Below are 19,033 nucleotides of genomic sequence, written 5' to 3' on the forward strand. Positions count from 1 at the left end.
AACAAGAGAATAACACAAAAACTGATCAAAGAACAGCTATGGATCATAAATCTGGGTACTCTAGAATTTCATGTTTGCCTGGAGCACTCATAATTAAGGAGGAATTAATGGGTATCTGTTATATATAATGAAGATGTAAAACAGTGCTTAAGAACATGAGTTCAGATCTAGATTCTATCACTTTGCTATGTGATAGTGGATACTTTTAACTTCTTTATGCTTCAGTTAATTCACCTGTAAAATGGGACTGATACTGTCTGTATCACAGGATTTTTATGGATTTAATGAAATGATCTAAGTAAAACATTCAGAATCAGAGGTATACTCCTCACTGATGTTGTTACTAGTGAATTAATATTACTACTACAAATAAGCAGCATACGTTTTTCCTTTTAGGTACATGTGCTAGATTTTTTAAATTTCTTAAGATGCAACAGCCATGGATGATTAGCTCAAAACGACATATTCAACTACACAGTTCTGCCCTAGGAGAAGTTTTTAGTCCTTAACAGTGGCTATGAATACTTATCTTTGGAAGTAAGCAAATAAGCACAACTGGTACAGAGAGAACTTTGCTTTGTAAAAGATTTATTTATCTTACTGGAAGCAAGAAAACAAGCCAAGAAAGAGAAAGAGAACCAGAGCATCATTCTGGCATATGCAGAACTAGGGATCAAATTCAGGACCATACATATACAGCACTGCACTGCACTATATCACTAAGTCATTCCCCCCTACTGATGAAAGACTTTATTCTCAAAGCAAGGAAAAATGATGATTCCTCCAGTCTTTTCTTTCTATGTCAGTGCTTACCTTGGCTCTACCTCTCCAGTTACAGTAAGTAAAGTGCCTCCACGTGGGTCATTCGGAGCATCTCCTAACAGACCTCGAGGAGTTGGGACGTTGGCAGGCAAGGCCCCACGCTGCATAGCTGCTCTGGGGTCTTGCATCGGCACTGACAGAGAAACAGAGGAGGAGTTACTGCTGTGAAGGACAAATAAGGAAACAAGAAATGACTCCATATACCACTGACAACATCATCCAAACACCTCAGAGCAGGTAAATCTCACCACAGCAGACTCCTCTAACTCAAGAATAGAAGCAAAGATAGGCAGAATCTGTACTGTATCAGAGTACAGATGGAACTATATAAAGAGCAAACTGGGGCAAGCCACCAATGACTAGCAATGCAACCTGAAGAAATGTATGCTCCTGATTTTCCTTACAATCAATCTTAGTTCAAGTACCAGTCTCAAGGAGAAGTAAGGTCTTGGCATGTCTTGGCATATGTGAACACTGCCATGACTCTGTAAGAACTTCTACAAGAATCTCTTTACAGACTGCTATTTCCGCTAAGCCTCTTGACACTAATAAGGAAGAGGTACAGCCTTGAAGCAGATGTCTATTTCATCCATGTTCTCAGTTCCTATGCAAACAGGCCAATCTCAGGCTTATGGGCTCCACAGGGGGGGAAATTGAAAGGGAAAACAAGCAAACGAACGAACAACAACAAAACAGAAATCCCCAAACTACTCCATTTAGGTGCCAAATGGGAGGATGACTGCCAAGCAGTCCTTATCCTCTTACTGTCCCACCCTGAACACTATAAGCAAACCAAAACTGGCAGATACAGCAGGTACCTTGAACTCGCTCAATTGATGCAGGCCCGGTGGGTCCCACAGGCGAATGCTGCAGGGTTCCTAGGCAAGCAGTAAGTATAAGAGGAGAAAGAGCAGACACTTAAAATATTTCACATATACACATGCTCACACTTGCATGCACACATATACAGACACTGAAGATTTACACATGCAAGTTAGGAAGCCAAGGATCTGTTATTTAGCCCAGTTTGCAAAATCTTTCTAAACTGTATTAGTTTTTTTTTTTGGGGGGGGGGGAGTAGGAATCTGAAGGTGTTCTCCTTTGACAAGAAAGCTTCTTAAGGCAAAGACCACAGATTCTATTTGGGCAAGGAATAACCAACCACTTTCATCTCTAGTACTACAATTATCCTTAAATCTTGTGATACTACTAATCAAAATATAAAAAGGATGGCTTTGAGTCTCTGCTCAAACAAAGAAACATAAGTAAGAGGTCAAAGAAATGCATTGAGAAATGAACTGGAAGGCAAGATTTATTCTGGAGCATGGAGCAGTACTCTTTTTCTGCCATACCATACAGCACAAACATTTCTGCTATTGAAATATATCAAATGGATAAATGAAGTGAATGAATTTTAGACCAAGAAAATATCATCCTTCAAGAAATGTTTTGCCAGGGCAGGGGAGAGAGCATAACAAAAAAAAAAAAAAAAAAAGACTTTCATGCCTCAGGCTCCAAAGTTCCAAGTTCAATTTCTAGCACTCTAAGCCAAAGCTGAATTATTACCTTGGAAGTAAAGAAAAGAAAGCAGGAGGTAAGAAGGAGGTAAGAAAGGTGGGGGTAAGAAGGAAGGAATGAAGAAAGGGAGGAAACTAAAGTTCTTTTATTGAAATTCTAATAGTAAGCAAACATTATGACAACAACAAATAGAGACTAATGATATGACAACGGCATCATGATTAAACAAAGGTAGCAGAAGGTAAGAAAAAACTACTTCTTAGACATCAGACAATGTACAAAAGTAATATGGATTCTAGGAAAAGGAAAACAAAATCCACACTAGGCACAGATAAAGAAGATTCTTGTTTCCTCTACAAGGTACCAAGAGAATATTATAAAATTCATGTCACTTTGGCTCTTCATATAGACAACCTTCATATATCATCAACTCAAAAATCATTTTCTTTCGTTAACTTTAAAAAAATATTTTATTTATTTATTAATGAGAAAGACAGGAGGAGAGAGAGAGAAAGAACCAGACATCACTCTGGTACATGTGCTGCCAGGGATTGAACTCAGGACCTCATGCTTGAGAGTCCAATGCTTCACCCACTGCACCATCTCCTGGACCACTTTTGTTACATTTTTGACCAGAAACATAAAGATAAACTATAGCAGGGAGGAAGATTTGTTGTAGAAGTGTATATTAGATAGTTAAAAGTTCATCAACTGATGACCTAGGAAGAGGTAAATAAATGCTTGACTGAAACTCAAATCCCTTCTGACAACCACAATACTATGGGTACACACACATTCTGATGTCAAGAGTAGGCGCACAACAGCACAAAAGTATGGGCTGCTCAAAGGAGGTATCTGGACAGCAAGCCACTACTAGTTTTATTGGTTCAACAACCAATCCCAGTACACAAATCACAAATATAGAAGGTCCTTCAATAATACTGATTCACTATGAGTTTTAGAAGAAACAATTCCAGCTAACATTCAATGAAACAAAGTTACCTGAGTACCTGGTTTCATTAAGTACTGTTTTACTTAAAGTAATGATTTCCAAGAACCTACTGATGACATTAAATGAGAACTTTCTGTATAATACACAGGCTTATTGTAACTGAACATTTTGCTTTTTTTTACAACAACCTAAATGCCCACTGATAGATGACTAGATAAAGAAATCGAGATATATATTCCATGGAATACAACTCTGCAATCAAAAAAAGATATTGTATCCTTTGTGACAAATGGGATGGAACTGGAAGTAATTATGATTACTGAAGTCAGTGAACGACAACTAATGCATGGTTTTGTTCATTTGTGGAATACAGATATTGAAACACATGAACTTAAAGAGAGACAGAGAGAGAGACAGAGAGAGAGAAGAGGGAGGGAGGGAGGGGAAGGGAAGGAAAGAAGAAAGAGAGCCAAACTGTCTCCAAGACTTTGTGAGAAGTTATGAAGGGGAGGGACACACATAAGACTTTGGTGGGGGGAGTCGGGCTGTAGCACAGCGGGTTAAGCGCAGGTGGCGCAAAGCACAAGGACCGGCATAAGGATCCCGGTTCGAACCCCGGCTCCCCACCTGCAGGGGAGTCGCTTCACAGGCGGTGAAGCAGGTCTGCAGGTGTCTATCTTTCTCTCCTCCTCTCTGTCTTCCCTTCCTCTCTCCATTTCTCTCTGTCCTATCCAACAACGACAACAACAATAATAATAACTACAACAATAAAACAACAAGGGCAACAAAAGGGAATAAATAAATAAAATAAATATTAAAAAAAGACTTTGGTGGTAGGTACTGTGTACAAGTATATATCCTGTAATATTATAATCATGCAAACATTGTTAAATCATTAATAAATTAAAAATAAAAAACGAGTTTCACTTACAAAGAAAAAAGCATATACTTATCATACTCCCTTGATTACATATCTTAAGACTCTGAACTTTATAATCTTTTTACCTATACAAATGGGGTGCTGACACTTAACTCACAAGGCTGTTTATGAAAACTAAGTGGTTGGTCTAATGTATGCATTAAGTTTTCCTATTTCTTGTTTTCTCACTTGCTTCTTGATACTGTATCCAACTAACCACCATATTCCCTTTTTCTTGTTAATATGTACAATAACATGGAATTTTTGGAGTGGTTGCCACTGTAGGATATGCTGTTAACTATCACAGTACAATGTACACTTGTCAATTATGCACCAGATACCTTTCGCCACTGTCTAGTTTCCTCTAGAGTTTAAATTCAATATTCTACATACTAGCAACATTTATGTTCATTAGTAAAAGTCCTTATGGCTATAAAAGATGGGTAAAAGCAAGAGTCTGGATCACTTAATACTGAACTTTTTGGTCAATACTAGACCACCTTATCATCTGGGGCCCTAGTCAGGGAATCCTTGGATTCTCACACAAATATGATGGCCTTAAACCTCTATTAGATAGCTCTCTCTCTTCCATCACTCATCACTTCCATCAGGAATGTCATCATAAGCCCTCTTGAAGACCTTCCCAGGAACTTGCCCTCATTATAAAGCAGAAATGGTAGAGACTGCTCCACTCTCCAAAGGGAAGGTGGGTCATCCTGCCCTGTCACTCAAGGAAGACTGTTCCCAAAATGAGTGCAGCCTGTAATGTTCCCAGCTGTGGCCATGAACTGCAAACTCAGACCAGCAGAAACTCAGAGGTTACACAGACTTCTCTAATATATAGGTTCTGGGTCAGATCGATAGGGTAAACCATTAATTTTATTAATAGATCTTTTTTTTTTCAAGATTGGGAACTACTCTTGGCCCTAATCCAACTTTCTAGCCATTTTCTCTACTGACACTATCTTCTCAGACAATATTTTTGTCCAACTCCATGTTAGCTACTAAACTCAAGCAAAAAACTGCAGTAGTTGTGGTGGGCCCCTAGGAACATGCCTAAAATGGAGTTCCTAGCTTCTTTCTACTCTAAGATCCCTATTCTTATCAGCTCTGTTCCTACTTTTTAGTTGCTGTTCATAATCATTTTGTCCTGCTTTATATCTTCCTGCCTTTCAGCTACCAAGCTGCAGAATCTATCATGATTCTATCCTGACTTCGCTGGGCAGATGACCTCACCAATGTGTTCTGGAACGTCACCTCTCCAGAGCCCTGCCCCACTAGGGAACGACAGAAACAGGCTGGGGGTATGAATAAACTTGCTAATGCTCATGTCCAGCAGAGAAGCAATTACAGCAGCCAGAAATCCCACCTTCTGCACCCCCAAAATAATTCTGATCCATACTTCCAGTAAGGGAGAAATGATGGGGGGGGGGGATGACCAGAGGGCTCTCAAGTCCAATTACATCAGGACCTGGAGAGAAGAGGAAAAAGGGTGGGACATTTGGATGTAGTAATAGGTGTATGTGTGACTTGGAAAGGAAGAGAAGATGGGACCACAGAGGTAAAAGAAGGGCAAATATATACAAATATAGACAGTTTTAGAAATAATAATTAACTCATATTCGCAACCTTAAGAGAACTGCTGTAGCCTACAATGGAGGGATTGGAGATTCAGAACTCTGGTGGTGGGAATAGTGCAGTTGTTCCCCTGTTATCTTCTAATTTTGTAAATCAATATTAAATCACTAATAAAATTATTTTTTTAAAGTCCTTACTCAAGTAACCAGATATCCAGATAGGGAGATATAATAAGTCGGAAGAGTTGCTGGACTTAAAGGAAAAACAAATTCATTTGAAACAAAGGATTACTTTGCTGCATTAATTCTTGTAGACCTGGGCTCTGAATCACAAGATGTAGATCAGGCAGGACTAACTTAAATAATTTTCCTCGATAACAGAAATGGGGTGAATGCATTTGCAATGCTCAATATGGTATCCACATGTGGCTACTGAGCACCTGAAATGCAGCTACTGTGAACAAGGAACCCAATTTTAGACATTATCTGATTTTGATTTAATGTAATTAATATTAAAATAGTTATATGTATTCAGTGGCAGCTACATTACAGAATGTAGATATAGAACATTTTTAGTACACACTAACAAGACATTAGTACTTATTTACCTAGGGCCAGGGTAAAGCACAGCAGTAGCATACAGGGCTTGTATTTAAGATATCCCAAGTTTGATCCCTGGTACCACCATATGCCAGAGTTAAATGGTGCTCTGATTTAAAAAAAAAAAAGTATTTGTTTACCTTGTCCTCGCTCCATGGGCACTGGACCACCTCCTGGCATTCCAACTGGGGCCTGCATTCCTCCTACTGGAAAGCCAGACAAGAGAACACACAAATTAGAACAGTATGGAAAATAATTAGCATAGTAGTTAAGTTTACAAATTTCTTCTTTCTGCCCCACAAGTAGAAACCTATAAAGGAAGATCTTTACCACTATACAATGCAATTAGATAGAAGACAGAGCCTGTTAATATACATCAGGCTTCAGGAATAGAAAACTAAGTTAAATAGTTTCATTGCTATTAGCACCAAGGTAGTAAGTTCATGGCTCTTATCTACATAACTCCTCTCATAAACAGTACTACTCCTAGGGTAGTCTGTAATTGTTTGGGTGTACTGTTTGGATGTAACAAAAATTTGAAGGAATTCAGCTGGAATCTAATGAAAAGCTGACAAAGATATTAAAAATCCTGTGATGCATGAGGTAGTTCTTCCAAATCAAGAATTAACCTGTTTTGGTGTTGGCATGGTTGTGGAGTAAAAGGGACTCTGCTACACTAATGGTAAGAATATAAACTGATACAGCTCCTTTGGAAGACTGTATGGAGAGTTTTTAAGAAAATAAAAATGGAATTACCTTATGATTTTTGCAGTACCACTAATTCAAAGGGACATATGCACCCCTATGTTTATAGCTGCATTAGCTACTATAGCCAAAGAGCAGAAGCAGTCTAAATGCCCATTAAGAGATGACTAGCTAAACTTGTGGCATGAGGCTAGGTAGTGGTGCTCCTGGTTGAGCGCACGTGTCACAATGTACAAGGATCCAGGTTCAAGCCTCCAGTTCCGACCTACAGGGGAAAAGCTTCACAAGTGGTAAAGCAGTGCTGTAGGTGTCGCTCTGTCTCTTTCCCTCTTTACCTGCCCCTTCCTCTCAATTTCTGGCTGTCTCTATCCAATAAATAAAGATAATAAAACAATTAAAAATAAGTTACAACATATATATTCCATAAACTACTACTCTGCAATAAAAAAAGATGCTATTGTACCCTTTGGAACAAAATGGAAAGAACTGGAGGTGATGAGTGAAACAACTACCAAATAGTTTCACTCATAAGTAGAATCTAGAAATCAGATTACACATGAACTTAAAAAAAAGTGAACTGTCTGTAAGACTTGTGAGAAGTATCATGGTTATCTTTGGGAGGTGGGAAGGTGATGATACAGAACTCTGGTGTTGGGTGTGGTATGGAACTATGCACTGTAATCTTACAATCTTATAACCTACAATTAATCACAAATAAAAATAAAAGGAGGCATGGCAGTTTTGCACCCGGTTAAGTGTATTATCATCATATGCAAGCATGCAAGATGGGAACGCTGAACATTGGTGGTGGGCATGATCTGGAACTATACCTTGTAATCTTGTAATCCACTATTAATCATTGATAAAAAAATAGAAAAAGAAAAAAAAGGATTTAACCTGTCTTGTTAAACTTACATACATCTTGAACATTCACACAAATGAAAATAGGTTTAGTCACTTGCCCTTAGATTATACATCGATTCCATGTATAAATAAAAAGTTCCTTTGAACCCTCCTGCACTGCTGGTGGGAATGTCAATGGGTCCAACACCTGTGGAGAGCAGTCTGTAAAACCCTTAGAAGGTCAGAAGTGGACCTACCCTATGACCCTGCAATTTCTCTCCTGGGGATATAGCCTAAGGAACAAAATATACCCATCAAAAAAGATTTGCGTATACCTATGTTCATAGAAGCACAATTTGTAATAGCCAAAACCTAGAAGCAACCCAGGTGTCCAACAATAGATGAGTGGCTGAGTAAGTTGTGGTATATATACATAATGGGATACTACACTCAGCTGTTAAAAATGGTGATTTCACCATTTTCAGCCTATCTTGGATGGAGCTTAAAGATACCATGTTAAGTGAGATAAGTCAGAAACAAAAGGATGAAATGGGATGATATCTGTTGTTAAAATTCGGAAGGCTCTTGCTGGCCGGGCTAGCTTCACGGGCGGGTAACAGAGACGCGGAGACAATGGCTGAGCAGGGAAGCTGTATTTCTTTATTCAGGAACAAGGATTCATAAACTAAGACAAACTAATCACCAAACAGAACTCTGCTGTCTCTTTGCGGCAGCGCAAGCACTCTCTCTAACTCCGGAATCCAGGAACCCTCTCTCTCTTACTCTGCAACTCTGGAACTCTGGCGGGTTTCCTTGGGGCGGGGCCAAGCGGGACCGCGAAATTAGCAGGCCTGATCTAATTCTCTTGGCGGGGGAGAACTAGAACCCAATGTAAAGCATACAACAATTCCCCCTTTTCTTTTAACTAAATGGCTACAGTATCAAGGGTGTGGGGTGAACAGAAACATATATCATACAGGCATTTTTAAAAAAGAAACTGGCACAAACATGGAGAAACATGCAAGCAAATAACAAGAACCAGCGTGTTGCCAAGGGAAGGCCTGAGGGGGCCATATCTGCCTCTGTGGGCTAAACTTTATCAGCTTAAAAAAAACATTTCTTGCCTCTGGGGGGCGTACTTTCTTGCCTCTGGGGGGGCTACTTGCCTCGACGGGCATTTGCATGGGGGCGGGGAACGGCCTAGAGTCCCAAAGGCAGCTGGCTGCAATTTACTTACTATGAAACAAAACTTGTTATTAGCATATCTACTGCAGGATCCAACGTTTCTAATAGAGAAGGAATTTGAGACTTTTACGTATCAACAACGTCTTTTAACCTTTTGTTACACCCATTCAAGATGGAGTCACGTTGTACTCAGGAAAGGAAACCTCAGGCATGAGAATAATTAGCATAGCCATTGTGCGATCTACCATTTCTAATAGAGAAGGTAATGGAGAGTTTTACACATCAACAAGTCTATTTAACCTTTTGTTTAGACCAACTTAGTTAAAATATATTGACTGTTAACTAATTTTTACCTCAGACTTTAAATGTAAGTTAATTTTATCTTTATGAGAATTACGTTGAAAACCTTTTTCATTTAACTTTGACTAGTAAGAATTTAGCCTTAAAGTTACTGTTTACCAAACTTTAAACATACACATAAACATGGTCATTAAAACACAAGGAGAGAAACCTTTGTTACGAAGACATGTCATTTTAAACACGAATTTAAATCTGTACTGTCTTAGTTGTTGGGGGGGGGGGTCACCATCCGGAGGTGGCTTCCCGCGCAGCTTTACTTCTAGGAATTGCAGGTTGCGATCTCTGCACAAATCTCTGCGTACTCCAGCTTGTCTGCCTTCAGACTGGACCGGCAGCTGGAGATCTCGTGTGCCCAGATTCGGTAGGGAGCCCGGGGGTCCGGGAGGCCCGGGATCGTTCCAGAATTTATAGCAAGAGGGCAGGCAGGCCAGGCTTGTAGAAGGTGTGGGCCTAGGTGCCCAGGGGTGGCAGCCGTGATAGGCCACCGCGGCCCTGCCCCATGGCCCTGCCATGTCTGCTGCCCTGCTCGCAGTGGCCGAGCAGCGTGGAGGGATCACACGTCCAGTGCCCTGCACCACGCGGTGGAGAGCCGGCTCCTGTGGGCTGGCCTCGGGCTCTTGCGTGTTGGCATCGGGTTCCAGCGTGTTGGCATCGGGCTCCAGCATGTTGGCGTCAGCCTCCTGCGGGCTGTGGGGCTGTGGGCGCGGTGCGTGGGGTTGTCTGGGCACCGCCGGCTGGCTGTTCTGAGTTTGCCCGAGTGAGTGGAAACCACAGAGTGGTCCAGAGATAAATGTTCCAGAAACAGCAAAACAGTCTCGTGAAGAAAGAGCAGAGGCCTTTGGAGATCTCTTCACAAGCAGAAGAGAAGGCCATAGTACATAGGTAGCCAAATTGTCTTCACTTATCTGAGAGATGCGCAGGTCAGGTCCACGTGGGCGCCATTTGTTGTTAAAATTCGGAAGGCTCTTGCTGGCCAGGCTAGCTTCACGGGCGGGTAACAGAGACGCAGAGACAACGGCTGGGCAGGGAAGCTGTATTTCTTTATTCAGGAACAACGATTCATAAACTAAGACAAACTAATCACCAAACAGAACTCTGCTGTCTCTTTGCGGCAGCGCAAGCACTCTCTCTAACTCCGGAACCCAGGAACCCTCTCTCTCTTACTCTGCAACTCTGGAACTCTGTCGGGTTTCCTTGGGGCGGGGCCAAGCGGGCCCGCGAAATTAGCAGGCCTGATCTAATTCTCTTGGCGGGGGAGAACTAGAACCCAATGTAAAGCATACAACAGATATCACTCAGACAGAAGTTGAAAAACAAGATCAGAAGGGGAGACACTAAACAGAACTTGGACTGGAGTTGGTGTATTGCACCAAAGTAAAGACTCTGGGGTGAAGGGGGAGGGTTCAGGTCCTGGAACATGATGGAAGAGGAGGACCTAGTGGGGGCTGTATCGTTATATAGAAATGTTATACATGTGCAAACTATTGTATTTTACTGTTGACTGTAAACCATTAACCCCCCAATAAAGAAATAAAAAAGAGTTCCTTTGTTGTGCCATTTATATGTATAAATTTTCTAAATGCAATTACTGAGTAAAATATGGGTGCTATATTTTGTTTTGTTCGAATCTTATCAAGAGTATTCACTTGGGCTTAGACCTCAAATAAATTTCTCTCTCCATTGTTACAGGTCATCTCTCTCAGGAACAACAAAATAGACCCCTTTGTGGGCCCCACATAGGACCTTGCCCTCAACTTGGATCAACAATGGTAGAGAATGTTCCATCCGAAGGAAGGATGGACAACATACCCTATGCTACACCTGAGGAAGATAAGTCAATATCGGAGCAGCTTGGAACATTCCTACTCATGACCACAGAATGTGAGCTCAGATCTACAGGCATGCGTAGAGGTCACATAGGCTCCTAAGCTGAATATGGGCCACAGACCAAATCAAATCGATAGGGTTTACGGTCAACAATATTTATACCCCTTCCCCATATTACGGAGCTACTCTCTTCCCTGATCCAGCTTTCTGTCCCTTTTCCAGCCATGTCATCACCTCCCCAGACAATAACTTGGATATACCTGCATATCAGATTTCAGGCTCAGAGAAAAAACAAACAAAACTAGTATAGCTATAGGCCCTTTGAAATATAACTAAAATATGCCTACTAGCTATCTACAAAATGGAGGACCCCCCAACACTTCATTTGCACTATTCCAGCCTTTAGGTCCATGATTGTTCAACAGTTTGTTTGGCTTTGTATGTTAACTCTCTTTACAGCACCAGGTTCCAGATGCTAGCATGATGCCGACCAGACTCTTCCCTGGACAGACAACCCCACCAATGTGTCCTGGATCTCCACTTCCCCAGAGCCCTTCTCCACTAGGGAAGAGAGAGACAGGCTGGGAGTATGGATCGACCAGTCAACGCCCATGTTTAGTAGGGAAGCAATTATAGAAGCCAGACCTTCCACCTTCTGCATCCCACAATGACCTTGGGTCCATACTCCCAGAGGGCTAAAGAACAGGAAACCTATCAGGGGAAGGGATGGGATACAGAGCTCTGGTGGTGGGAATTGTGTGGAGTTGTACTCCTCTTATCCTATGGCTTTGTTAATGTCTCCTTTTTAAAATAAATAAATAAAAGAGTATTCACTACCTCAGAAAATCACATGATCAATGTCAATAGTTCTTGTGGTATCTGACTGGCAAAGCAGCATTTGTCTACAGGTATAGTTTTTACATTCATGATACAGGTAATCAGCTTCTCTCTCATTAATAATATTTTCAAAATATTTAATTATAATAATTTCTTTTTACTTCTCCTTACATTTTAGTTAAGTACTTAGTATATGGATTTTTAAAATCATGTCAAATAGGCCATATCATGTGTGTATTTCATTTTAAGATACAAGACAGTCACTGTAAAACATCTTGTTATGGAGTCAGGGAGAAAGCATAATGGTTATACAAACACCTCTCAGGCCTAAGGCTCTAAGGTTCCAGGTTCTATCCCTGACACAATCATAAGCCAGAGTTGAGCAGTACTCTGGTAAATAAAAATTGTGCTGCTTATGAACATAGGTATGCATAGATCTCTTTGGATGGATGTGTTTGTTTCCTTAGAGTATATCCCCAGGAGAGGAAATGCTGGGTCATAAGGTAGGTGCATTTCTAGACTTCAGAGAGCTCTCCAAATGGTCTCTGTGGAAGACTAATTTACATTTCAATCAGCAGTGTAAAAGGGTTCCTTCTTTAGCCCTGCAGCCTCTCCTTCATTTGTTGTTACTGTCCTATCTGATGTATGACATTCTCATAGGAGTGAAGTGATTTTTCATTGTCTTTATTTGTTTCTCTGATAATCAGTTAACATACCATCCAAAAGACAGGGAGAAGGGTGGAGTGTGCTATCAGGTTCTGGACCTAATTTGGGGATGAGAGTGTTTTACAGACACCTGTCTTGGTTAGATGAGAAACTGTATCCACGTGCCAACAACTATACTATAAACCATTAATTCCCAATAAAAAAATACAGAAAAAAGAATCTTGTTATTACAAGAAGCCACTGGGTCTAGTAGGGTTGAGAACAACTGGTCTATTTCAGGTACTGTGACTTCTATGTAAACATTCATGTGCCACAAGTCCTTGTTTGTACCTTCTCACATAGCAATCGTTCAATTTTCCTCAAAGGAACAATAAATACTGTGTGTGGGGGGATAAACTGAAAGATATGTGGTTTATTAATAATTATCATGCACACGTCATATTCTCTTATTCCATTTAACATGCCAAGCACCTAGATTATTAACTTGAATTTGCCAAACCTTGAACTTGTCCTACCTCTTCTACTAAAATAGTGGTGACGTTGAACAAATGATCTGATAAAAAAAAAAAAAATCCAACATACTCCTAAGCTTCCTCACCTGTAAAGGGAACAAGCTGGTCTGAACCAGTGGTTCTCAGAATGTGGTGCCTAAGCCTGAAGGATTAGCATTGCCAGAGACCTGTTAGAACTGCAAATTCTCTTGGTTTAATATACGTAAATCAATCAATGTGATCCACCACATCAACAAAACCAAGACCAAAAACCACATGGTCATATCAATAGATGCAGAGAAAGCCTTTGACAAAATACAACATCCCTTTATGATCAAAACACTACAAAAAAATGGGAATAGATGGAAAATTCCTGAAGATAGTGGAGTCTATATATAGCAAACCTACAGCCAACATCATACTCAATGGTGAAAAACTGGAAGCACTTCCCCTCAGATAAGGTACTAGAAAGGGCTGCCCACTATCACCATTACTATTCAACATAGTGTTGGAAGCTCTTGCCATAGCAATCAGGCAGGAGCAAGGAATTAAAGGGATACAGATTGGAAGAGAAGAAGTCAAACTCTCCTTATTTGCAGATGACATGATAGTATACACAGAAAAACCTAAGGAATCCATCAAGAAGCTTTTGGAAATCATCAGGCAATACAGTAAGGTATCAGGCTATAAAATTAACATTCAAAAGTCAGTGGCATTCCTCTATGCAAACACTAAGTTAGAAGAAATTGAAATCCAGAAATCAATTCCTTTCACTATAGCAACAAAACAACAAAATAAGTGAAAGACTTGTATACTGAAAATTATGAGTCACTACTCAAAGAAATTGAAAAAGACACAAAGAAGTGGAAAGATATTCCATGTTCATGGGTTGGAAGAACTAACATCATCAAAATGAATATACTACCCAGAGCCATCTATAAATTTAATGCTATCCCCATCAAGATCCCAAACACATTTTTTAGGAGAATAGAACAAATGCTACAAATGTTTATCTGGAACCAGAAAAGACCTAGAATTGCCAAAACAATCTTGAGAAAAAAGAACAGAATCGGAGGCATCACACTCCCAGATTTCAAACTGTATTATAGGGCCATTGTCATCAAAACAGCTTGGTACTGGAACATGACTAGACACACTGACCAGTGGAATAGAATTGAGAGCCCAGAAGTGAGGCCCCACATCTATGGACATCTAATCTTTGACAAAGGTGTCCAGACTATTAAATGGGGAAAGCAGAGTCTCTTCAACAAAGGTGTTGGAAACAATGGCTTGAAACATGCAGAAGAATGAAACTGAATCACTGTATTTCACCAAATACAAAAGTAAATTCCAAGTGGATCAAGGACTTGGATGTTAGACCACAAACTATCAGATACTTAGTGGAAAATACTGGCAGAACTCTTTTCCACATAAATTTTAAAGACATCTTCAAAGAAACGAATCCAATTACAAAGAAGATTAAGGCAAGTATAAACCTATGGGACTACATCAAATTAAAAAGCCTCTGCACAGCTAAAGAAACTACTACCCAAACCAAGAGACCCCTCACAGAATGGGAGAAGATCTTTACATGCCACACATCAGATAAGCGTTTAATAACCAACATATATAAAGAGCTTGCCAGACTCAACAACAAGACAACAAATAACCCCATCCAAAAATGGGGGGAGGACTTGGACAGAATATTCACCACAGAAGAGATCCAAAAGGCCAAGAAACACATGAAAAAATGCTCCAAGTCTCTGATTGTCAGAGAAATGCAAATCAAGACATCAATGAGATACCACTTCACTCCTGTGAGAATGTCATACATCAGAAAAGGTAACAGCAGCAAATGCTGGAGAGGCTGTGGGGTCAAAGGAACCCTACTACACTGCTGGTGGGAATGCCAATTGGTCCAACCTCTGTGGAGAACAGTCTGGAGAACACTCAGAAGGCTAGAAATGGACCTACCCTCTGACCCTGCAATTCCTCTCCTGGGGATATATCCTAAGGAACCCAACACATCCATCCAAAAAGATCTGTGTACACATATGTTCTTGGCAGCACAATTTGTAATAGCCAAAACCTGGAAGCAACCCAGGTGTCCAACAACAGATGAGTGACTGAGCAAGTTGTGGTCTATATACACAATGGAATACTACTCAGCTGTAAAAAATGGTGCCTTCACCGTTTTCAGCCGATCTTGGATGGAACTTGAAAAATTCATGTTAAGTGAAATAAGTCAGAAACAGAAGGATGAATATGGGATGATCTCACTCTCAGGCAGAAGTTGAAAAACAAGATCAGAAGAAAAAAAAAAACACAAGTAGAACCTGAAATGGAATTGGCATATTGCACCAAAGTAAAAGACTCTGGGGTGGGTGAGTGGGGAGAATACAGGTCCATGAAGGATGATAGAGGACCTAGTGGGGGTTGTACTGTTATATGGGAAACTGGGGAATGTTATGCATGTACAAACTAATGTATTTACTGTTGAATGTAAAACATTAATTCCCCAATAAAGAAATTTAAAAAAGAGAACTGCATATTCTCAAGGCCATATGTCAGATATAGTGAATTAGAAACTCATGGGACTTTCTGCTTTAATAAGCCTGAGGTCAATCTAATGCACACTATAGGTTGAGCAGACAGAGATGCAAAAAACAAAAACAAAACAAAAAAAAACCCTACCAAACATACAAACACACTGATATCCCTGATGAACATAGATGTTAAGATACTGAATGAAACTGAAGCAGGCCAGATACAGCAATACATTAAAATATTGTACATCAGGACCCAGCAAGATTTAACCCAGTGATGCAAGGATGGTTCAATATATGTAAGTCAACAAATGTAATCTACCACACATCAACAAAACGAAAGCAGAAATCACATTATTATTTTAACAGATGCAGGGAAACTTTTAAAGAGATCCAACATCCCTTCATGATCAAAACCTTGAAGGAAATGGGGATCAACAGAAAATCCTATAAGCTAGTTCAGTCTATATATAACAAAACTACAGCCAACATCATACTCACTGCCAAGAAATTGAAAGCTTTCCTTCTTAGATCAGGTACAAGATGGGTTTTCCACTGTTACCATTATTATTCAACATAATCTGGGAATTCCTAGTGACAGCAATTAGGTAAGAGAAAGGGATAGGTATATGGACTGGAAAAGAAGGAGGAGAGCTGGCACTATTCACAGATGATATAAAAGCATATAAAGAAAATGCAAAATAGCCCAGTGAAAAACTCCTGGAAATTATCAAGCAATATAGTAAAGTAGTAGGCTACAAAATTACAGAAATCAGCAGTATTCCTCTGTGCAAATAGTAAGCAAAAAGGAGAAGAAATGCAGAAATCAATTCCATTTACAATAGCAGGGAAAACCTTAGGTATCTAGGAAGATACACAAAAGAGTGAGAAATATATGTACACTGAACACTGAATTACTACTAAAGGAAAATATGCAAAGATATCTGATGCCAACTGACTATCCTACCCATTGCTATATAGATTTAATGGAATCCTTATAAAAGCTCCACTGACTGTCCTTAAAGGAATAAGACAAAACCACAAAAGTATATCTGGAACCAGAAAATTCGTAGAATTGCTAAAGCAACCCTAAGAAAAAAGGCAAAAATGAAGGCACCGTACTTCCTGGTGTCAGACTACAAGACTATTATAATAAAAACTCCATAGTACCAGAATAAAGATAGACATACAGAACAATGGAATAGAACTGAAAGTTCAGAAATAAACCCTCACAACTATGCACAACTAACTTATGCTGGGGTGGGGGTGGGGGCAGCAGCAGAGCATTAAATGGAGAGAGTCTTTTCAACAATTGGTTTTGGAAAAATTGGGTCGAAAGATGCAGATGAATGAAACTGGACCACCCCATATCACATTGCACAAAAGTTAACTCCAAATGAATCAAAGACACAAAAATTAGACCAGAAACCATCAAATACACAGAAGAAAACAGTGTTAGAACACTCCAGGAGTGCTTCAGAAACATCTTTGATAAGGGCAAGAGACCAGCACACTTTCACAATACCAGGCTACCCCATCATCCGGGGCCCTAGTCAGGGAATCTGGGGATTCCTACACAGATATGATGAGCCTAGTCCTCCAACAGATCCCTTTTCTGCACCATGGCTGGTCATCACCAACAGGAACAACATCATTAAACCCTTTTGTGAGCCTCTACAGGACCTTTCCCTCAATGTAGAGCAAAAATGATAGAAACTGTTCCACTCTTTGAAGGGTGGTTACCTACTTTGCCACTTGAGGAAGACTGGTCCTGAAATGAATGCAACCTAGAATGTTCCTAGATATGACCATGGAATGCAAGTTCAAACCGGAGGGATGCAGAGGTTGCACAGGCTCATGTACAAAGTATGGATAGACATGAGTCCTAAGTCAGGCTGATGGAGTCTATAGTTAGTGTTATTTATATACTTTCTCCATATTTGGGAGCTACTCTCTGCCCTATCCAACTTTCTACTCCTATTCCCAACTCTTGACTCCATCTAGACAATACTTTTAGCTCACCTGCATGTTAGGTGTAGGGCTCAGGCAAAAATCAGTAAAGTCATGGGCCCTTTAGAATATACCTAAAATATACTTCTTAGCTTTTTCCAACATGAAGGCCAAAAATCTCATCTGCTCTATTTTTACCTTTAGGTTCCTGATTACTAAAAATTTTGTTCTGCTTTATATCTTGATGCTTTTCAACCACCAAATTGCAGATGCTACCATGACACCAAACTGACTTCCCTGAGCAGATGACCTCATCAATGAGTCCTGAAAACCCATTTCTGCAGAACCCTACCCCACTAGGGAAAGATAAAACAGGCTGGGGGTATGCATCAACCTGCCAATGCCCATGTCCAGCAGAAAAGCAATTACAGAAGCCAGAACTCCCACCTTCTGCACCCCATAAAGATCTTTGGTCCAAACATCCAGAGGGATAAAGAACAAGGAAGCTTCCAATGGAGGAGATGGGATGTGAACCTCTGGTGGTGGAATTGTACACCTCAGTATTTTTGCATGACCATTACTACTTACCCCTACCTAGAACTAATGCAAACTGAAAAGTTGCACAGCAAAAGAAACCATCACCAAAACAGTAAAGCACTCTACTAAACAGGAGATCCTAACATGCCATACATTTTGCTTATAGCTAAAATACATAAAAAACTCACATAACTCAAAACAAACAAAAGCAATCCCATTAAAAGGGGGGAGAAGACATTGACAGAATCTTTAACAACTAAGTCATCCTGATGACTTATATAAGTCATCCTTTAAACTATTATGAAAAACTATTTTTAAAAATTAGAAAAAATATTCAAAGTCACTGATTATTAGAGAACTGCAAATAAAGACAAAGATGAAACAGCATTTCACACCAGTGAAAAAGTCATATATTAGGACAGAAACAAATGGTGGTACCAAATACATAGAAGAAAACATTTGCAGAACACTTTATAATCCATGGTTCCTAAATGTCTTGAAAGATTCAAACATAACAGGAACGAAAATTAAAACAAAAACAATTCAATGGGGCTACATCAAATTGAAAAATCTTCTGCACAACAAGGGGCAGCACCACTCAAACAGGAAGATAGAGTCGGAGATCTTTCTTAAAAAAAAAAATCTTTATTTATTTATTGGATAGAGACAGCCAGAAATTGAGAAGGAAGGGGGTGATA

The 19,033-nt window shown here is 39.9% G+C and overlaps 1 protein-coding gene across 2 annotated transcripts in view; it reads right to left on the reverse strand.

The window, feature by feature from the left end:
- Positions 1 to 19,033, reverse strand: part of CSTF2 (cleavage stimulation factor subunit 2) — a 59,961-nt gene that overhangs the window by 18,269 nt on the left and 22,659 nt on the right. Inside the window, exons 8-9 of one of the 2 annotated variants that reach the window (XM_016194510.2) lie at positions 6,529 to 6,594; positions 814 to 955 (exon numbers count right to left, since the gene is read on the reverse strand). In XM_016194510.2, coding sequence (XP_016049996.1) covers positions 814 to 955; positions 6,529 to 6,594 — 208 coding nt within the window. The remainder of the gene's footprint in view (positions 1 to 813; positions 956 to 6,528; positions 6,595 to 19,033) is intronic. The other variant, XM_060183041.1, reaches the window with a different exon arrangement.

The sequence above is a fragment of the Erinaceus europaeus genome, chromosome X, assembly GCF_950295315.1.
Source record: "Erinaceus europaeus chromosome X, mEriEur2.1, whole genome shotgun sequence".
NCBI classification, from domain to species: Eukaryota; Metazoa; Chordata; class Mammalia; order Eulipotyphla; family Erinaceidae; genus Erinaceus; species Erinaceus europaeus.